Source organism: Peromyscus eremicus, chromosome X, assembly GCF_949786415.1.
Source record: "Peromyscus eremicus chromosome X, PerEre_H2_v1, whole genome shotgun sequence".
Taxonomy (NCBI): domain Eukaryota; kingdom Metazoa; phylum Chordata; class Mammalia; order Rodentia; family Cricetidae; genus Peromyscus; species Peromyscus eremicus.
The window spans coordinates 88217443-88241014 of NC_081439.1; the positions used below are offsets into that span (position 1 = coordinate 88217443).

The 23572-nt window shown below is 38.9% G+C and overlaps 1 protein-coding gene across 1 annotated transcript in view; it reads left to right on the forward strand.

The window, feature by feature from the left end:
* Positions 1-275, forward strand: part of Dnaaf6 (dynein axonemal assembly factor 6) — a 42045-nt gene extending 41770 nt beyond the window's left edge. Inside the window, exon 7 of the mRNA XM_059251089.1 lies at positions 111-275. Within this exon, the coding sequence (XP_059107072.1) occupies positions 111-240 (130 nt within the window). The 3' untranslated portion in view covers positions 241-275. The remainder of the gene's footprint in view (positions 1-110) is intronic.
* Positions 276-23572: the final 23297 nt, after the last annotated feature.

A 23572-nucleotide genomic window follows, 5' to 3' on the forward strand; every position in this document is an offset into this window, starting at 1 on the left:
CACACACACACACACACACACACACATTGCCTTATTAAAAATGGTATAGTACTTCAGGAAGTTAATTCTGGGTTCTAATCTTATTTTGTTTTATCTTGTCTCACGTTTAGGAAGCTGATAGTAAACTTTCCCCATCCCGTGGAAAGTAACAGTGCGAGAGCATCCTATATCCAGGAAGCCGAAACACTTGAAGTCAGGCTGAGGACCCTGCAAAAGGAGTTTGATTTCAATCTTTCCTGAAACTGCATGAATAAAGAGAAGATACGGGAAAACTACATGGCAGTGATAACAGTTTTTTAGACTTTGAATATTGGCTATGTTCTCTTTTGTGTTCTAACATACTGTAGAAAGGTCCAGAATTTTAGTGGTGTTTTGATCAGTTACAGTCACTTCTGTTACTGTAGGAAATATAGTTCTCTCGTACAATAAGGTGCTGTTCCATTTTTATAGTGAGTGCTGAATAAAATATTTACAGATTAACCAACTAGATTCCATGATCAATTGCTCAGCACAACTGTGACCATAAACTAGGTGGCTCACTTAAATCAGCAGTCTGAAGATCTAGTTAATTACATTACGATAGAATCTGCTATGTAGGGGTTCATCATTATTATCACCAGAAAAATTCATTTGGTTGTTTTTTTCATTGATTTTATCAATGATTTATGTTGTTTTCTATCTATTCCCTCAATATTGTTCCTTAACATACAGGTAAAAAAGGACTATAAATAATTTGCTGTATCATATGAGCCATGTTTACTTGAAGAAGTAATATTTATAGATATATCTGTAGATTCAAGTTCCTCTCATTTTTATCTTCCTAATGGGACATTCTTATTTTTATACATTGTTCCAGTGTTCCTTGCATTTTCTGTACTATTGAATAGGTTTATCTCATAACTGTTTATTAAAAGTTATATTTTATCATTGTTGTAACTTGACTTCACACATCATTGTAGAACTGTAAGATTAAGTGAGAGTAAATTTTTGAAAAGAGATAAACATCTGAAATATGTTTCTCACTTCTGTGTTAACCATCAAGAGACTACTCAGTAAAATATTTCCTGGTGTCAATTATGTTTACAACTACCAGACATCTAGTTTGTAACTAGATCCAACAGAAGAATTAGACTAAGGTTTTGGAAGAAGTTACCAACATGACCGTGTTCTGTGAGGGGAAGAGGGAGGGAGGGAGGGAGGGAGGGAGGGAAGGATAGAGGGAGTGACAGAGGGAGCGACACAAAGGAAGTTAGTGTCTATGAATTTCAGTCACTGCTATTGCAGCCCTAAAAGGATTTTTGCTTCGCTTTATTAGCATCTTCTTTGACAGTTATGTTCTAAGAATTTAATATCACAGGTCAGGAGTGGTGGTGCACACCTTTAATCCCAGCACTCAGGAGGCAGAGACAGGTAGATCTCAGTGAGTTCAAAGCTAGCCTGGTCTACACAGTGAGTTCCAGGACAGCCAGGACTACGTACAGAGACCTTGTCTCAAAAAATAATTTAATATCACAACCTAAAATGTAATCTATGGGGCAATATTAAGTAGTAACCAATATTTTTTTCTCTAGAGAACATTGGTGACTCTGAAAAGTGTCTCTTTTTCCTTTAACACTGGCTCTAATTATGAAGACAATTATTGCTCAAACTAACAGAATGTCTTCAAGTTGTCCCTAGACCGGAAGATATTTAGGTCACCATGACTTGGCCTTTACTTATATTGTGCTATATCAATTATATAAAGAAACAGAGCTCCAAGAACAGTGAAATATGCTCAATAATTACGCCTGTCTAGAAATCATTCTCCTTTACTGTCCTTAGCCTTAGAGTAAAAATAGCATTGGTTATACTGTTGCTTTGTTTTAAGGCAAATTCACAAGACTTTCTTCTTTCAAATAGAAATTATCCACTAAATAAAATGTAGAAATACAATATAAAAGGAAGATTATCTTTTCACCATTTTTAGGGAATCATAGCCACTTTCCAGATTGTAATTTCAAACCACAATTGTGGCATAGAATATTCTACTATCCTGGTTTGCTTTTTCTTGCTGTGATGAAACAGCATGAGCCAAAGCTACTTGGGAATGAAAAGGTTTATCTGACTTCCACTTCCACATCACAGTCCGTCCTCCAGGAGAGTCAAGGTAGGAATTGAAACAGGAGCCATGGAAGGAAGCTGCCAGCTCTCCATAGTTTGCTCAGCCTGCTTTCTTATGCCGTCCAGGACCTGACCAGGGGTAGAACCACCCATAGTGACTGGGTCCTCCCACCTCACTAAGATGTTCTCACACACATGACCACAGGCCAGTCCGATGGACACAATTCCTGAGGTTCCTTCTTCTCAGATAACTCCAACTTTTGTCCTGTAGACAAACAAACTCCTCCCCCCCCAAAAAAAAACCCTAACTAGCACAAAAACTGAAGACAAGATACACAGGGTCTTGGGGAATGGAGAGCAGTAAAGCTTTTCAGTACAAGGGTTAGCAGATACGAAGATATGGGTCTACAAGAGCAGTAAAACAAAAGGGGGGAGGCATGATTGTGGGGGAACTATGGTTGGAGAGAAGGTTGGAAATGTAGACCAGGGAACTGTCCTATAGAACCTTGTGAACTATGGTTCAAATCTGGACTTTATTCTCAGTGCTTGGGGGAAGGGAGTATGTTAGGAGATGATAAGAAGAGGAAAAAAACAGAGGGCAGTTGGGATGCATTGCAGCAGCACAAGCAAATTATTATCCCTGTATTGTACTTTAAATAAAATATACTGTTGATTTTATTCATTAGAAAAATATACATGATGGTGTACTGCAGCTAGGAAACTTTAACCGTATACAAAATACTTTGAAATTCAAGCAAAACCAGAAAGTACCTACAAGCTGGTGTCTCTTCCCAATTTATTTTCTCTAATGCACACCACAATTTTCCCCCATAGAGGATGATAATAGTGCAGAAACTGGCTTTAGAATTTACTTTCTTTTCATTGCTAAATACATTTCTTTTAAGTTATTTGGTTCTTGAACTCTAATTGTATTATCTTGTGTTAAAATAGGGTGTAAATGGTCCGCGTGTGTTTTATTTTTATTTCTATTTTTATTTTGAGATAGATAGGTTGTTTTAGCATAGCTCAGAGTGGCCTGGAATTTGCTAGATAGTACATACGGGCTAGCCCCAAAATCACGATGAAGCCCAGCCTGCCCTGATCTCCCGAGTACTGGGATTACAGGTGTGCTACCATGCGTGGTTTGTTGCAGTGTTCTTTCTAATAATTTATTGTTTTCAAGAACATTTCACGTAGTATTAACATGGCTGTGTCAATTTCCATTGGTATTCACCTGACATGATCTTTTTACATCATTTTCTATGCTTCCCATGTTTTATATAAGGTGAACAGCAAACATGAAGATAAAATTTGGAAATTTTACTTCAACTAGGATTTTGTATTCGAAAGTCTTAGTCTGGTTGCATTTTTTAAGATACAATTGGGTTTATCTATAGCATGTTATATTAATATTTTATTCTGAGTTCTCTACACTATTTTTTCCATCTTCCCCACTAATCAAAATTATAAATTCTCTATTTTCTTTCCTCTGCTTTGAAAGTTACGTGGTTCTGTTTTGTGTCCTTCCTTTAAGCTCACAACTCAAAAGTTTTTCTTAATTTTGCCATCCCATGAAACAACTCAAGGCCTTATTTTTAATGCACCCATGCCTCTTCCACTATGCTTTTATATCTCTGGGTTATTATCATTTATCACAGTCAATACATTTACCCACCTGTTTACTTTATGATAATACCCTTGAGCCCAAGGCCCCATCATCTGTCCTTCAGTCTTTAAAAATGAAAACTCTTTTTTTGAGAGCAACTACAGCTTTCATTCAGAAAATTTCCATGCTGGCTTTCAGTTTCCCCCTAATTTTAGGTACCCAGAGGCTTTTCTTTGTTTCTTGAGAGCTCAGCTATTCAATTAAAAGATATTTTTGTGTCTGGGTGGTGATGGCATAGGTCTTTAATTCCAGAACTTGGGAGGTAGAGGTAGGCAGATCTCTGAGTTCAAGGATAGCCTGGTCTACAGAGCAAGTTCCAGGACAGCCAGGGCTACACAGAGAAACCTTGTCCTCAAAAACAACAAAAAAATGATGTCTCTGCGTGTGTTTTATCTTTTTGTGTGTGTAGTTTATCTTGCACTTAGAGAATTTCATGTCAAAGGGGCTTTCAGTTCATTTAATTGGCTACATTGTTAGATATGGCTGACCTGCTTTCTTGTCATTATATTTCAGATATCTTCTTGTGTTGATGACTGTTATTAACTTAGTTGTTGTTCATTAAATTTCCTTGGAGGGAAAAAGCATTGCTGAAGGCATCATGCATTTTAGACACAAGATCTGAGCTGGTTTTCACCCGGAAGCCTCGTCTCTGAGGATTAGCTATCATGGGACCGTGCAAGCTTCCAAAAGAGGGAAGCAAGCAACAGTCCTACTCAGCTCTGATGCCTATGAAGCCTAGAAAAAGAACTACAGCCAACTAGTGGGTGCTGAGAGCAGTAGAAGAGTCTTCCCTAGGGAAGAGGACACCAGTTTGTTATCCAATACCAAGTGGTCAGCCCTGAAATCTTATACATACAAGTAACATTGTATGGACTAAGCAGATTGTGTGTGTGTGTGTGTGTGTGTGTGTGTGTGTGTGTGTGTGTGTGTGGTGTGTGTGTGTGTGTGTGTGTGTGTGTGTGTCTGTGTGTGTGTGTGTGTGAAAGAAAAAGAGGCTAGAAGCCATAAATTTGAGAGATCAAAAGGTGATACATGGGAGGGCTTGAATGGAGGAAAGGGGAAGGGGGAATGATGTAATTTTATTTTAATTTCAATTTGTTTTATTAAAAAATAGACTTGCCAGGCGGTGATGGTGCATGCCTTTAATCCCAGCACTTGGGAGGCAGAGCCAGTTGGATCTCTTTGAGTTCAAGGCCAGCCTGGTTTACAGAGTGAGATCCAGGACAGGCACCAAAACTACACAGAGAAACCCTATCTCAAAAAAAAAAAAGACTCAAAAGTCAAGCAAAGTTTATTTTGAATTAAATCCATTGAAGGAAGGAAAAGCAGCAAAATTGGAAAAAGAGGAAGTCTGAGTTCCAACAGAGTCTGAGTTTTTGGATACTAGTTGCTCTAGATCTATTATACCCTTCTACATCATCTATGTTTGGAATAAAGGTGAAACCATACATTGTCCGGTCATTGAATGTAAGTTGCTTCTGGGAAGGGGCATCCCCTAGGCTAGATAACTCTCCTTAGTTGAGGGAAGTTCTCAGAGAAGACTGACAAACTTGTCTGTCAACAGCCTTCCCATTGGCAGAAAGAATATGTCCTTCTGATTTAACACAGAGTCTTGATGGCACAGAATACAGTATATATACACATATATGTATGTATGTATGTATATATGTATGTATGCACATATGGTTTAGATAGTAAATGCTCTGAAACGCCTAGATTCTAAAAGCTTAGGGACCACAATATACTATGAGAATGTGGCAGAGCCTTAAGGATGTGAAGCCTAATTGGAAGAAGTTAGGACACTGGGGATTGAATTGAAGACTCAGACATAAGTCCACACTCCCATGGATACCTGACTAAGAAACCAGAAATACACATTGGAAAAAAAGACAGCATCTAAAACAAATGGTGCTGATCAAACTGGATGTCTGCATGTACAAGAATGAAAATACATCCATATCTATCACCCTGCACAAAACTGAAGTCCAAGTGGATCAACAACGTCAACTTAAATCCAGATACACTGAACCTGATAGAAGAGTAGGTGGGAAATAAGTAAACTTGGAGAAAGACAGCTAAACACAGGAAAAGACTTTCTGTACAGAGCATCTTAGTGCAGGCACTAAGATCAACAATTAATAAATGGGACCTCCTGAAACTGAAAAGCTTCTGTAAGAGAAAGGTCACTGTCACTCAGACAAGGCAACAACCTACATACAGGATGGGAAAAGATTTTTATCAAAATTTTTACACATCTGATAGAAGACTAATATCCAAAATATAGAGAGAACTCAAGGAAACTAGATAGCAAGAAAACAACCCAATTAAAAAATGGGGTCTAGCTCCAAATAGAGATTTCTCAAAAGAGGAATCTCAGATGGCTGAGAAACACTTAAAGAAATGTTCAATATCCTTAACCATCATGGAAATGCAAATCAAAACTACTTTGAGATTTCATTTCTACCCATCAGAATGGCAAAGATCAATACAAAAAAAAAGTGACAGTTCATTCTGGTTAGGATGTGGAGCAAGGGAATGATCAATCCGTTGCTGGTGGGAGTGCAAACTTGTACAACCACTATGGAAATCAGTGTGGAGGTTCCTCAGGAAGAAGGGAATTGATCTACCTCAAGATCCAGCTATACCACTCTTGAGCATCTACCCAAAGGATGTTTCATCCTTCTACAGAGACAGTTGCCCCACCATGTTCATTGTGAATTTATTCATAATAGCCATAAATAGAAACAACCTAGATGTCTCTCAGCAGAATAATGGATAAAGAAATGTACATTTACACAATAGAGTATTGCTCAGCCATTAAAAGCAATGAAATCCACAAGTAAATGGATGGAATTAGAAAAAAAATCTTTAGTGAGGTATTTCAGACCCAGAAAGACAAATGTGGTATGTATTTGCTTATATGTGGATATTAGCTGTTAATTCAATAATAACTAAGCTATAATGTGTAGAATCACAGAGGTTAGGTATTAGAATGAGGGGCTAGGGGACAGGGAGGTCTCATTAGGAAAGGGAGATAGGATAGTTATGGATGGAAGTACCGGAGTAGGAAGATAAGGTGGGAAGAGAGAGATGAGGGAATGAATTTGGAGAAAGACAGCTAAAATTAAGGGCCATTTGAGGGGTAGTATGGAAACCTAATACAGTATAAACTTCCTAAAACATATACATATGAAAGCAATCTAATTGAAATTACCAAATAATGTGGGAGACAGAGCCCCAACTGACCATCCCTTGTTACCAAATAAAGTTTCCTGCCTCAGGACTAGGATACATCTAATCGAGGTTTTGGCCTAAGGGGTCCCATTGGAATCCCCAAACAACACAGGCTGTTGCTGCCTAGATAATAAATTGTTCTCCACAAACTGACCACAAGACCCCATTGACCATGGAGAAGTCGAGCTGATGCCTACATAGAGCCTTCACCCCTATGTTGTAGCATCTTTGATACAGGAAGGTACTCTGTAGGCTACCAAAAGAGAGCGTAAACACCAACCCAGCCACAAACCCTTGGATCGACAATGGTGTCCTGTCAACAATAATTGTTAGTGCAATGGTGGCACAGAACTTGTGGGAATAACAAACTAATATCTAATTTGACTTAAGGCCCACTCCACCACTTAAGAATTCCACCATGGAACTCACACGCAACACTGCTTGACTGACCAAGATTCTGAGACTAGATAGCCCATGGACATAGGGTAAAACCGAATATTATTGTTTAAAAATAAAACAAAAATGAACAAAAAATATAGCAATAAAATGACTCTTAATGACATGTTCTGTATCTATATGAGAGAGAGAGAGAGAGAGAGAGAGAGAGAGAGAGAGAGAGAGAGAGAGAGAGAGAGAGAGCAGTGCCTTGCTCAGCCATCATCAGTGAAGCTTCCTCCTGCAGCAGATGGGAACAAATACAGAGATTTATAGTCAGGCATTATGCAGAGAGACCTTGGAATACTCAACCCTAAAAGGGAAGTCGCTATCAAATCCCTTCTTCAGGGTTCAGGGAACCCTGCTGAAGAGGAGGCAGAAAGTATGTAAGAGCCAGAGAGGGTGGAGGACACCAAGAAAACAAGGCCTTCTAAACCAACATGATCAAAGCTCATCTGCACCAGGTCTGTTTTGTATATATTATGGCTTCCAGTTGAATGTTTTTATGGGATTTTATGGGATTCCTGAGTTGTGCGAACAAGTGGGTTTCTGTTTCTCGTGCCTTTTTCTAGGATCTTTTCCTTCTGTTTGTTTGTTTTATCCAATTCCAATGTGTTAGTTTTTGTCTTATCTTTTTTATATTTTATCTTACTACTATCCCTTAAAAGCCTGTTTGTTTTCTTATGGGAAACAGAAAGGGAGTGGATCTGGAATGGGAGAGAGGTGGGGAGGAACTGAGAGGAGTAGAGGGAGGGGAAATTGTAATCAGGATGTATTATGTGAGGGGAAAAATCAATTTTCAATAAAAGGAAAAAATAATAAGTAAGTAAATAAATAAAGGATTCACTGCTAATCGTACTCAGCCTGAGCACAAGGAGTTAAGTCAACCATATAATGTGACAACCTCATGAATCAGCCATGTTCAATTCTAACCCACTCAGCAGAGCTTAACAGCCTCTCCCAAAATCACTGCATAATCTGAAACTTGGTGATATGTGCAGCACTCAGTATGTAAGCCTTAATACGATATCCCCAAAAATAAACACATAGAATTATTTTTATCCAAAACCAAAGTTATGTCTTTGGAGGTATCCCCTCGAAAGTGAGATGGGCTTGTGGCTTCTTCTCTCTTTTTACTTTCTAGTAGCCATGGGATATACAGCTTTTCTCCACCATATACATGTACCAAGACTTATTATGAAAATGCAACCAGACCAAGCAAACAGCCTGAAAAGCCCTAAGGCAAAATAAACCCCTATAACTTGTAAGTTGATTATTTTATATATTTTGTACCACTGACAGAACACTGAATGACCTGAACGATATGTATTCTCTTATTCTCTCTCTTTCTCTCTGTCTCTCTGTCTCTCTCTGTCTCTCTGTTTCTCTCTGTCTCTGTCTCTCTCTGTATCTCTGTCTCTGTCTCTCTCTGTCTCTCTCTCTCTCCTCACTCCTCCTTCTACCTTCTGTTTGTAGATCAGGTGTAAACTCTCAGCTATCCCAAAGACATACTTGCCTGCTGCCATGCTCCCCACCATGGTGGTCAAGAACTCACCCTCTGAAACTGTAAGCAAGCCCCAATTGAATGCTTTCTTTTATAAGTTGCCTTAGTCATAATGTTTCGTCATGGCAATAAAAAAGTAACTAAGATTGCAAAAACTTCTTGTTTATTATGAAAATCAAACAGCTAGGCTGGTCGGTGGTGGCGCATGCCTTTAATCCTAGCACTTGGGAGGCAGAGGCAGGAGGATCTCTGTGAGTTCGAGGACAGCCTGGTCTACAAAGTGAGATCCAGGAAAGGCGCAAAGCTACGCAAAGAAACCCTGTCTCGAAAAAAAAAAAAAAAAAAAAAAGAAAGAAAGAAAGAAGAAATCAAGCAGCTATCTGGAATATATTTTACAACTATTTTTCCCAGGATCTTTTTTGCTTTTTAAATTTGTTCATACAAATTTTTGGCAGGTTTGGAGATTAATCTTCTGGCCTTGTGTATGACAGGCAAGCCATGTGCATTCCAATAACAGTAGTCTTGATAAACTCTATGTTTAGATGGTCTCCTTTAGCCTGTTCGCTTATTTTCCTCCTAGCATCTTAAGGTTTTTATCTCTTACTTTCAACTGTATCCATCTGGAATTTATTTTGGAATAATTAATTTTTGGCTTCCTAATTCTAGACTTAACATAATAAAATATGTTTAAAACATTCACTGTCACACTCTGCCTTCTTCCCATTTATTTTTACCATGAAGTCATCCATAAATTTTGCTGCTAGAAGAGCAGTTGATGATTTGTGATGTATGATTTGCAATATATTATAAAGCAAGGGAATTTGAGTGCAATACACTTTTAGTCAACTCCCCTGACATGATAATTTTTAAATGTTTCTCATTGACCTTAAAATATATTGCACACATGCTCACACGTGCACACACACACACACACACACACACACACACACACACACGAATTTAGTCTTACACTAAATACTAAATTTATACCAGTCCAAATTTTAGAAGTATCATTGAATTGGAAGTGCTGAAAAGCAAATTCTTTCCCTTAGCCTGCCAATCACTTAAATGGGTTTTGTTTGTTTCTTACCCCATGCAGAAAAAGCCAGTTTCACCTTTCAATCTAAACAAGGTTTTTATTTAAAATACATTATACGAATAATACCGAATGACTGGGTGGTGAAGATGAAGAGTAATTAGTTTCCTTTAGAACCTTTACCATGGAGATAACAGAGTAGAGAGAAAGGCAGTGGTAAAGTTAATATATGAAAAGCCTTCCTCCCTTGTTGACAAAAGGTCGCCCTTCACAGACAAATTGCAAAGAGATTCCCCACTGTCCCAGAGAGGTGACTTGGGAAGAGGTAGTCACCAGCATATGCAAGGCAATTTTGACTCTGCTTCTCCATATTGCTCAGATGCCATTTGCCCTACACAGCCTTCTCTACATCCTCCTGTAAAAAGAAAGCACTTGTTCAGTGCTTGCTACACTCTAGTCTTTAAAGGTCAGTTGAGGAGTCTGAACAAACCTGAAATTTAGTTACTGGTGTTGTAATAATGTGAATTTCTCAGTTTTGCCCATCGTTCTTTGGTTAGTCAAGATAATTATATTAGGGTAAGCAGAGTGAGGGAAGTATGGCAGCTCTTTACAACTATTTGCTAATTGTTGTGAGTTTTAAGATCACTTAAAAACAGTTTGTTTCTTTGAATTACTAGATAAAAACATCCGCTAAAAGATTTTTGATCGAAGTACCATTGCTGTCTTTCCTTTGCAGCTCTGAACTCTGTTTTCTGCCATCCTCACCTATGGTATATAGAGTTCCATTTCTTCCCCATACACTGAACCATGCAAGGAGCGTGCTTGAACAGCTGACTTTATTTTCCAAATGGTCTGTTCAACCTAAAGACATAAGCATTAGATGCAATCTCAAGTCCAATAAAGTCCATTAATCAACTTTGCCAAACACCGTTGGAAGTATACAGACAACTTTGTCAGTTTACAAGATGGGATTAGTATACATAAAAAAAGAAAACAATTAAATTTGCAAATGTTAAATTGGGTACTGTGGGAAATTAGTAAAACTAGAGTAAGAATGTCTGAAAATCTTTTACATAAAAGCAAGCAGAACACGATGAAACTCTAAAACCAGTTAAACAGAAGCCTCTCACAATCCAGAGAATGTTAATTTTTTAAAAAATGACTGAATCTGAGTAAGAAACAGCAATATTTATGGATCTTCACTTATCCTGTTATTACCTCAAGCCCTTTCTGTTCTATGGTAACTCAGAAAAAACAGTGGGCCATGCCTGTGGTGACTCAAGCATCCTGGAAACCATTGTAGGAAACAGAATGTAATTAGAAATCCTCTAACCTTCAATAGCCAGATTGATATTCATATGTTGAACCAACATTCACCAAAAGCACCAGGAACCAAAAATAAAAATTCAATTGGACTTTGTCAAATTTTAAAATATTTATGCTTCAAAGGACGCTAGAGGAGGGTTTATATGAGTGAGAATTGTTGAGACCAAGGATGGATAAAGCACAGGGACAAGTAGCCAAACGAATGGAAACACATGAACTATGAACCAATGGCTGAGGGGTCACCAACTGGATCAGGCCCTCTGAGTGGGTGAGATAGTCCATTGGCTTGATCTGTTTGGGAGGCACCCAGGCAGTGGGACCGGGTCCTGTGCTCATTGAATGAGTTGGCTGTTTGAAACCTGGGGCCTATGCAGGGTCCCTTGGCTCGGCCTGGGAGGAGGGGACTGGACCTGCCTGGACTGAGTCTACCAGGTTGATCTCAGTCTGTGGGGAAGGCTTTGCCCTGGAGGAGGTGGGAATGGGGGGTGGGCTGGGGGGAAGGTGAGGGGGGCGGAAGGGGGGAGAACAAGGGAATCCGTGGCTGATATGTAGAACTGAATTGTATTGCAAAATAAAAACTAAAAAATTTAAAAAAAAAGAAAGTGAAGAGACAGGCGGGGCAGTGGTGGCACTCAGCCTTTAATCCTGGCACAGGCTTTAAATCCGAGCAGAGGCTAGTCTGGTCTACAGAGGGAGTTTCAGGACAGCCAGGGCTACATAGAGAAACCCTGACTGGAAACAAAACAAAACAATAAAAAAAGAAACAAAGAAAGTAAAAAAACAACATACAAAATGAGAGAAAATATTTGCTAACTATATGGCTAATAAAAAACTATCATCAAGAAAATATAAAGGACTGATAACTCTTTGCAACATATGAAAACCATTGTAGAAAACCACAACCAATTAAAATGCAGAGTTGTGGAGCCCAGTCCCAATACATGTACAAAACAACTCCCACACCTAAGCTCAGAGATAACTGTGGAAGAGGGGGCAGAAAGATTGTAAGAAGAGGATCAGGGAGTATACTGTGAGATTGTGTCTCCTTGTAATGTCAGAAGCTATACCTGTAAAGTCTCACCACCATTACTGCCTAAATCTGAGCTGAACAAGGCCAATAACAATAGACATGCCAAAGTGGATGGGGGAAAGACCATGAGGCCTCCACCCTACACAAGAAACTATAGGCAAATAAGGAACTCTGCAAGTGGGAAAATAGTCTTCCCCAAGGAAAAGTACACCAATTGGTTATCAATACTAAATGATCAGCCCTGAAAGCATACACACAGGTAACATTCTATAGACTGAACAGGTTATATTTAGGAATATATATGTATATACATATATGCTTTTAACAACAATGAATGAAAAAGATTTGAAGGACAGCAAAGAGGGATATGTGAGAGGGTTTGGAGGGAGGAAAGAGAAGGGAGAAATGATGGAATTATATTAATCTCAAAAGAGTAAAAGAAATAATAAAAAAAATCTCTAGAGTAACATGGACCTGTGACTGAACTGTGGCTCAGACTGTTTCTATCAAGATCATAGTACCTTTCCTACTTCATAGCTTTGAAGTTGGATCTTTGACTTTCAGCAGGGAAAGCACTTTCTCTTGCTAACTGTGCTTTCTGCTTGTTAAGGATATTCTTCTTTTATTTTTTGAGATTTTCTTTACTTTTTTTTGAAAATTTCATACACAAGGACCATACTTTACATTAGTCAACCTAGAAGGATTGAACAGTCAGGCTCTGGAAAAGATTGCTAGACTGAACCTCAATTATATTTGAAGTATTTAGAAAGCAACAGTAAATGCACTTAGTAGGTTGTATATACATGTATGTATGTATATGCACAATGATAATAAAGAGACTATGAATTTGGGAGAGTACACATGGTTTGGGGGAGATAGGAGAGATATAGGTACAGTGTTCATATACAAAGTTATAAAAAATGAAATAAAATATTATTTAGAAAAAAATCTGTGCATTTTTAAATGGGTTAACTTAAATTTAGAGCTAAAACTTAACTCATTGATTTCTAGGAAATAATGTTAGGAAAATAATATGATACCACAGAGTACTGGGAAACTAACATTTTGTGATTAAATTTTTTTTTAGAATTTCACATGTGAGTATTGTGTTTAGATCATTTCTACCTCATCCTATCTTGTTTTGGGAGTCTCTTGAGCTCCCCTGACCAACAACTTGAAGGGAGGTTTCCCAAACCAGGAAAGTAAAAAGGGATGGATTGGGGGCAGGGAAAAGGAGCTCTAGAGTTGGAACTGGTGCTGGGGGGATAGGAAAACAGGGAGATCTTTAATCAAAGAGGGTGGATGATCAACAGACAGGAAAGGAAGGAAGAATAAGTAACACTAATGATATTTCAAAAGTCATAAGGAAGTACATTGGTTTATATTTACTTAATGCGTGTGTGTGCATGTGTTCATATGCATATATTTTAAATGATAATTCTTCCCCAAAGAGCCATAGACTAACAAGAAGCCCAGTGTCAGGCATAGGAAATTTTATGAATATTTTTGACACGTTTGTTATTTTAATGTGAAAGGTAGAACTACATACTAATAGCTTTATTAAAGGAAGCCTAACAGGAAATATTTTCATAAATCTATGTCAACAATAAAATATGTAATATTAATAACCACAGTAGTCTTCAGCCTTTACACATGGAACATATTTTCCAAAACCCCTTACCTCAGATAGTACCTAACTGTATGCAAGCTATTTTTACCTATGCATCCATTCTTATTATAAAATTTTATTTATTGAAGCATAGTGAGATACTGGCAACAATATTAATAAAATACTGCAGTTATAACAATATAATGAAATTTATGTGAATATGGTGGTTCTCTCAAAATATATTGTTGTAGGTGGGATGGATTACAATAATGTAAGATTTTTATCATGCTACTCTCAGAACAGTAAAAATTTAAAACTTATGAGCTGTTTACTTCTATAATTTTTAATTTAGTCTTTTGGACTGTGCTTAACTGTGGATTGCCAACACTACATAAAAGGAAAGCAAAGATAAAAGGGTATCTCTGTATATTAAAATAACTGTGAAATTATAAAAGGAAGTAGATAGTGAAATAGTGGTATCAGAATCAAGAAAGACACTATGAATTCTGTATATCCTGGTGTATACAGGCTAGCTCACATGGCATAGCTTTATAACTTTTGCTTAGGATTGAGGCACCAAATTTGTTCCCTAAAAATAATGATGGACCAGAGATCTCTAAACTCCTGAGAACTACTAGGGCTAGAGTGTAGACAAGTAAGACTGACTCTTACGGCAATAAAGGAATGCAATGAGTATGTAGGACTGCCAAATGCTCCACAAGAAGTTGGGTGTTAGGAAAAGGTAGGTGGGTGATGAGATGCTTCAGGGGATAAAGGTGCTTGCCCTCAAAGCCTGACAACCTGAACTCAGTTCCTGGAATTTATATGGTAGCAGGCAAGAACTAACTTCCCCAAGTTGTCCCTTGGCCTTTGCTTACACATTATGGCATGCATGGCCACTCCCAATAAATAAATACATAAATGTAAAAACCTTTGAAAAGTACCAGATGTTACAGACACATCATGAAACTGAAAACTGAGACTATCACTTGAATTAAGGAATTAGGTAATTGCCTTGGGGAAATGTTGTGGGAAGTGGTAGAAACGAGAATGGAGGGGATTGGTGGGTAACAAAACAGAAGTTTGGAGAAATTTTGGAGGAAAAGAGAAGGGGCCAAAATTTTGTGGAGAAAAGTAGAGTTAGACTTTTGTTTTTTTCTTTTTTTAATTTTTATTTTCTTTTGTTTTCGAATATTTTAAATACAGATAGTTGAATAAGAAGTAGGCCAGGGATATATTGGGTCTTTTTTGCTCCCATATGAAATTTAAGATTCTTGTATCAATTTCTGCGAAGAATTATATTGGAATTTTGATGGACATTGGATAGAATCCATAGATATCTTTGGATATTTGGACATTTTCACTATATTAATCCTACCGATCCATGAGCATGAGAGGTCTTTCCATCTCCTGGTAACTTTTTTCAATTTGTATCAGTATTTTAAAATTTTCGTTGTATAAGTCTTTCACTTGGTATCTTGTTTCACTTGTTACAAGGTACATTGGATCTATCATGGTTAGATTCAATCCACGATATTTTATGAGATTATTGCTAATGGAATTGTTTTTTTTATTTCTTCTCAAGAGAGTTTATCATTTGTATACATGAAGGCTACTGATATTTGTGCATTAATTTTTTATCCTGCTGCTTTGCTGAATGTGTTTATCAGCTATAGCAGATTTCTGGTAGAGACTTTTGTGGCTAGAACTGTATAACCTGTAAATACATATTCTTTGACTTCTTCCTTTCCTACTTGTATCCCCTTGATCTCCTTCACTGTCTTGCTGCTCTAGCTAAGACTTCAAGTGCCATGTTTGACAGGAGCAGGGAAAATGATCGTTGTCTTGTTCCTGATTTTACTGGAAAAGTTTTGACTTTTTCTCCACATAGGATGGGGTTGACTGAGGGCTACCTGTATAGCCTTTATTATGTTGAGATGGGTCCCTTGTATTCCTAGTCTCCCTAGGACTTTAGAGAGATAGATACTAAAGATTCAAGGAAATAGAATTCAAGAGAACACAAGTGTTAAAGTCAGACACACTTTTTCCTTACAGGCAAGAGTGACAGAGATATTGTGATGATGATGGCAATGATAGCTAGCATTTAATGCAGGCACTGTTCTAAGAGCAGTATAGAAATTATATTATGTAGCCTTCACATAGGCCCTTGGAGGATGAGAAGATTGACCAACATTAAGAGAAGGGTTCGTGTGTGTGTGTGTGTGTGTGTGTGTGTGTGTGTGTGTGTGTGTATGTGTGTGTGTGTGTGTTTGTTCAACATCACATGGCTAGTAGACACAAACACAGGGACTGAACCATGGAAGATTGACCTCAGACCTGTATTGTTAAGAGAAATACAAATAAGCTGCGTGCAGCTTTGCAATTGTGGAATCCGTTGGGGATAAAGTGAGATCAGTAAGTGGTATTGGGTGCCGGGTGGTGGTGGCAGTGCACGCTTTTAATCCTTGCACATGGAAGGCAGACAGAGGTAGACAGATCTCTGTGAGTTTGAAGTTAGCCTGTTCTATAGAATGAATTCCAGGACAGCCAGGGCTGTTGCACAAAGAAACCCCGTTCGAAAAAAAAAAAAAAAGGTAGTATTGGAAGCTTGAGAAGAGTGGAGGCAACTTGAATCAGCTGCTCAAAGTCCATAGACAAGGAAAGGAAACACTGTGATATGGAAAAAGGGGAGAAGACACAAATCGTGCACCACGACCTTCATTTGTTTGCAACTTTCTTTACTGATATCCCAGTAGACGAGATAGGAATTGGTTTCAAGAACAGGAAGATTACGGGACAAAGGATTCTAAACTGTTACTAAGTACCATTGTTAAAATATTTGCTGGAATGATGTCAGTGGAAATGACAGAGGTAGGAATTTTGAAAACTCCACCCCTCCATTAAAACAATGAAGCACTGGAAAAAACAGGTGGACTTAGCTCTGCAAATTGAGCAAAGGCAACAACCTGGAAAGCATACATCCAAAGGAGCTGCCACATCTTCTGTTCCCTCCTCTATAGCTCAGCTATAGAGGAAAAAAATGACAGCCTACTTTACCAGAACTGAAGGAAGAAGAACAGAGCTCCCCTCCTACCCTTTGTCCTGAGAAGCCTGGATTGCAAGGCTCCTTATCAGCAGCATAGGGCTAACAATTTTTGCACAGTGAGTATTTCTCAAAAATATTCAGAGGCTAATGTTTAATGACATGATGCCCAAGATGTCTGATAAAGAACTAATAGTCAAAATGTACAAGGAATTTCTACAACTCAGTAGCAAAAGGGCAATTAAACTGATTTTTAAATGGGCAAAGGACCTGGATAGACATTTTACCAAAAGATGCACAAATGGCCAACAGTTACATGAGAAGTTGTTCACTATCAGTAATCATCAAGGAAAAGCAAATCCAAAGCACAATGAGATAGCACCTAACACCTCTTAAGATTTCTATTATCAAAAAAGTCAAGCAATAAAGGTGTTGGCAAGGCTATGAACAAAAGGGAACCTTTATGCTCTGTGGATGAGAATGGAAATCAGTAAAGGCATTGTGGAAAGCAGTATGGAGTTTCCACAAAAATTAAAAGAATCAAGTCTACTATTCAGCAATCTCACTTCTTAGTAGATATTCAGCAATCCCATTTCTTGGTGTATAGCTGAAGGAAATTAAATCAGTATGTGCAAGATATATTTTCATCCTTATGCCCATTGCAACATTATTCACAACAGCCAAGAAAGATACAGAAACAACCTAAGTGCCCATCAACAAACAAATGAATAAAGCAATGTAGTGTATATGGAATATTGTAGTTGGAAGTTTTTCTGTGTCCCACCTGGTTCGCAGCTGCTCAGACTCAAGTAAACACACAGAGGCTTATGTTAATTAAAACTGCTCGGCCATTAGCTCAGGCCTAACGACTGACTAGCTCTTACACTTAAACTCAGCCCATTTCCGTTAATCTATATGTTGCCACATGTTCTGTGGCTTTACCTGTGTGCCATTACATGCTGTTCCCTGGACAGTTGGTGTCTTCTGACTCAGCCTCCCTCTTCCTAGAATTCTCCTTATCTGCTTATCCTGCCTATACTTACAATATATCCTGATTATAGTCTCCCCTCCCTCTACTTCTCAGTTTCTCCCCTCCAGATTCACACCTTTTCTGTCTCTCATTAGAAAAGAACAGGCTTCTAAGAGATAACAACCAAACATAACAAAGTAAAATATAATAAGATGAAGCAAAAAATATCATATTGAAGTTGGACATGGCAACCTAACAGGAAGAGAAGAGTCCCAGGAGCAAGCAAAAGAGTCAAAGACCCCACTTGTTCACACAGTCAGTAGTCTCATAAAAATACTAAGTAATTGCTTAGGACCTGGTACAGACCCATGTAGGCCCTGTACTTGCTGCTTCAGTCTCTGTGCACATATGCACCTTGCCTAGTTGATTCAAAGTTTTGTTCTGGTGTCCTCCATCCCCTCTGACTCTTCCAATCTTTCCACCTCCTCTTCCATGGGATTCCCTGATCTCTGAAGGGAGGGATTTGTTGGAGACCTCCAATTTATTTATTTTTTTTAGAGATCCTTTTATTTATTTATTTATTTAATTTTTTCATAATTTTTTCTTTATACTCACTCCACATACCATCCACAGATCCCCCCTTCTCCCTCCCCCACCTCCAGCCCTCTTTCCTGAGCCACTCTGCATCCCCACATCCCTCAAATCGAGGTCTCCCATGGGGATTTAGCAGAGCCCAGCACACTGAGCCTAGGCAGGTCCAAGCTCCTTCCCACTGCACAAAGGCTGTTCAAGGCGTCACACGGCAGGCACCAGATTCCCAGAAGCCTGCCCATAGACCAGGGACAGATCCCAATCCCCCTGCCTGGGTGTCCCCCAAACAGTTCAAGCCAAACAACTGTCTTCCATATCCGGAGGGCCTAGTCCAGTCCCATGGGGGCTCCACAGCCACCAGTCCACAGTTCATGGGCTTCCACTAGTGTGGCCGGTCATCTCTGCACATCCTCCCATCATGATCTCGATGTCCCTCACCTGCAGAATCCCTCCTCTCTCTCATCAATTGGATCCTGGAGCTCAGCCTGGTGCCTGACCGTGGATCTCTGCATCTGCCTCCATCCGTCACTGGACAAAGGCTCTATGATGACAGCTGGGTTATTTGCTAGGCCAGTCACCAGAGTAGACTAGTCTGGGCATCCTCTGGACCACTGCCAGCAGACCAAGGTGGGGTCATCCTTGTGGATTCCTGAGAGCCTCCCCAGAACCCTGCTTCTTCCTATTCTCATGATGTCCTCATCTATCATTTGTCCTCCCATTTCCCCATGTTCTCATCCTCCACTCCTCGCCCTCTGCCATCCCCCCACACCCAGTCCGCTCATGTATATCTCATCCATTTCTCCTTCGCTGGGTCATCCATGTGTCCCTCCTACGGTCTTTCCCAGGTAGCTAGCCTCTCTGGAGTTGTGAGTTGCAGTCTGGCTATCCCTTCCCTCACATCTAGTATCCACTTATGAGTGAGTATATACTATGTTTGTCCTTCTGAGTCTGGGTTACCTCACTCAGGATGATATTTTCTAGTCCTATCCATTTGCCTGCAAATTTTATGATATCATTGTTTTTTACTGCTGAGTAGTACTCCATTGTGTATATGTGCCACATTTTCTTTATCCATTCTTCAGTTGAGGGACATCTAGGTTGTTTCCAGGTTCTGGCTATTATGAATAATGCTGCTATGAACATAGTTGAGCATGTGTCCTTGTGGTAAGATTGAGCATTCCTTGGGTATATGCCCAAGAGTGGTATAACTGGCTCTTGAAGAAGACTTATTCCCAATTTTCTGAGAAACTGCCAACTGATTTCCAGAGTGGCTGTACAAGTTTGCATTTCCACCAACAGTGGAGGAGTGTGGAGACCTCCAATTTAGACACTCTCTCTCTACATAATGTCTGGCTGTGGGTCTCTGCACTTGCTCCACTATCTGCTGTGGGAGGAAGCTACTCTATTGATGACTAGACAAGGCACTGATCTATGAGTATGGCAGAATATAATTAGGAATCATTGTGTTAATTTATTTTTACAGACCAATAGTTGTTTGGTTTTACCCTAGGTCTCTGGGCTATCTAGTGTGTGGTTCTTCGTTACCTGAGCAGTGTCATATATGGGTTCCTTCACGTGAAGTGGGCCTTATGTCAAATCAAACTTCGGTTGGTTACTCTCACAAGTTCTGTGCCACCATTGCCCTAGTATATTGTTCAGGCAGGACAGATTGTAGATCAGAAATTTTGTGGATGAGTTGGTGTCCATGTTTCTCTTTCAATAGCCTACAGAGTACTTTCCCACATCAAAGAGACTAGGGCATAGGAATGAAGGCTCCATGTAGGCACCAGCTTGTCTTCTTCATGTTTGATGAGTTGTATGGGTGTTGTCCTTGGCAATGGGGTTCTCACTGTCAGTTTGCAGAGCAGAACCTTTTGTCTTATCATCAGCCTAGGTGGTCTGGGGGTTCCCATGGGACCCCCTTGGCCAACAGCTCAATTGAATGCCACCGAGCCCTGGCACTGGAGGCCCTGCCTGGCTGGCTAGAAGAGATAGCTAGTTGAGACTTTGTATCTTCCATTGCTAAGAGTCCTCATTAGGATCACCTTCATACATTCCACGAAGTTTTCACTGCACTAGGTTTCTACACTACCCTTCAAATATCTCAAAGTCCAGCTATTTCTCTCTGCACTTTCTCCCTCCATTCCATCTCCTCCAACACCTGATCCTTCTTACTCCTATCTCTACCCACCCCCAGTCTACCAACAAAATCTATTCCATTTTCCCTTCCCAGATGAATACATGTGTCCCTCCTGGACCCCTCCTCTTTACCTAAACTCTCAAGGTCTATGGATTATAGCTTGGTTATCATTTTCTTAATAGCTAATATCTACTTATAAGTGAACACATACCATATTTGTCTTTCTGGGTCAAGGGTTACCTCACTCAGGATGATTTTTTCTAGTTCAATCCATTTACCTGCGAATTTCATGATGTCATTTTTTAAGGGCTGAGTAAATGTACCACATTTTCTTTATTCATTCTTCAGTTGAAGAACATCTAGATTGTTTCCAGTTTCTAGCTATTATGAATAAAGCCACAATGAACATAGTTGAGCAAGTGTCCTTATTGTAAGATGGAGTATCCTTTGGGTTTATGCCCAAGAGTGGTGTAGCTGGGTCTTGAAGTAGATCGATTTCCAGCTTTCCAAGGAACCACCATATTGATTCCCATAGTGACTGTTTTGCACTCCCACTAGCAATGGAGGAGTGTTCCCCTTGCTTCACATCCTCACCAGCATGAGCTGTCACTTGTGGTATTGATCTTAGCCATTCTAAGAGGTGTAAGATGGGATTTCAAAGTATTTTGATTTGCATTTCCCTGATGACCAAGGATGTTGAAATTTTCTTTAAGTGTTTCTCAGCTATTTAAGATTCTCTGTTAATCATCAGAGAAATGCAAATCAAAATGGCTCTGAGATACCACCTTACACCTGTCAGAATGGCTATGATCAAAAACACTAATGACAGTCTATGTTGGAGAGGATGCAGAGCAAAGGGAACACTCCTCCACTGTTGGTAGGAGTGCAAACTTGTACCACCACTGTGGAAATCAGTATGGCAGTTTCTCAGAAAATTGGGAGTCGATCTACCTCAAGACCCAGCCATACCACTCTTGGGCATATACCCAAGGAATGTTCAATCAAACCACAAAGATACATGCTCAGCTATGTTCATAGCAGCACTATTTGTAATAGCCAGAACCTGGAAACAATCTAGATGCCTGTCAACTGAAGAATGGATTAAGAAAATGTGGTATATATACACAATGGAGTACTACTTAGCAGAGAAAAACAATGACAGCATGAAATTTGCAGGCAAATGGATGGAACTAGAAAATATCATCCTGAGTGAGGTAACCCAAACCCAGAAGGACAAACATGGTGTGTACTCACTCATAAGTAGATACTAGATATAAAGCAAAGAAGACTCAGACTGCAACCCACAGAACCAGGGAGGCTACATAGCAGGGGGGACCCTAAGATGACTGTGGCTTATAATAAGTTTTGGTTTTACTCAATCACTGGGCAAACCTCAGTGAAACATTTCACTATTAGGATAAGAATTTGTACTGTATCAAGCCGATAATATAAACAAGCAAGCAAACAAACAAATAAATAAATAAATAAATAAATAAATAAATAAATAAATAAATAAGCAAAGAAGAAAATCCTCTGTTTATATCTGTACCCCATTTTTAATTGTCTTATTTGATGTTTTGATGGTTCCAGCAGTTCTTTATTGTTCAGGATAGTTTTAGCCATCATGGATTTTTTTTATTTTTCCATTTGATGTTCAGAATTGTCTTTTCAAGTTCTGTAAAGAATTGTGTTAGTATTTTGATGGGGATTGAATTGAATCTGTAGATTGCTTTTGAGAGGATGGCCATTTTTAGTGTATTAATTGTACCAATCCATGAGCATAGGCTATCTTTCCATCTTCTGATATTTTCTTCAATTTCTTTCTTTAAAGACTTGAAGTTTTTGTCATACAAGACTTTCACTTGCTTGGTTAGAATTGCCCCCAAGATACTTTATATTATTCAAGATTATTGTGGAAGGTGTTGCTTCCCTAATTTCTTTCTCAGCCCATTTGTCATTTGTATATAGGAGGGCTGTTGATTTTTTTCCAGTTAATCTTGTATCCAGCCACTTCACTGAAAGTGTTTATCAACTGTAAGAGTTCCCTCATATAATTTTTAGGATCACTTATGTATAGTGTCATATCTCTGCAAATAATGATACTGGGACTTTTTTTTCTAATTTATATCCCCTTGATCTCTGATATTTGGTGTTCTATAAGCTTCTTGAACCTTTATCAGTATCTCCTTCTTTAGGTTAGGAAAAGTTTCTTCTATGATTTTGTTGAAGACATTTTCTGGGCCTTTGAGCTGGGTTTCTTCTCCTTGCTCCATAACTATAATTCTTAGGTTTGGTTTTTTCATGTGTCCCAGATTTCCTGGATGTTTTGTGTCAGGAATTTGGGGATTTAATATTTTCTTTGATAGATGAATCAATTTCTTCCATTGTATCTTCAACACCTGAAATTCTCTCTCCCATCTCTTGTATTCTGTTGGTGAAGCTTGCCTCTGTAGTTCCTGTTAGAATTCCTATGTTTTTAGTTTCCAGAATTCCCTCAGTTTGTGTTTTCTTTATTGGTTCTATTTCCATTTTCAGGTCTTGAATGGTTTTATTCATTTCTTTCAACTGTTTGTGTTTTCCTGGATTTCTTTTGTTTGCTTTTTTTTATTTTGTTTTTTGTTTGTTTTTTGAGACAGGGTTTCTCTGTGTAGCTTTGTGCCTTTCCTTTTCCGTAGACCAGGCTGGCCTTGAACTCACAAAGATCAGCCTGCCTCTGCCTCCCGAGTGCTGGGATTAAAGGCGTGTGCCACCACCACCCTTCCTGGATTTCTTTAAGGGATGTATTCATTCCCTCTTTAAAGGCATCTACCATCTTCATTTAGTTGGTGTTAAGGTCTTTTTTGTGCTTCATCTATGTTGGAATATTTGGTTCCTGCTGTGGTGGGATA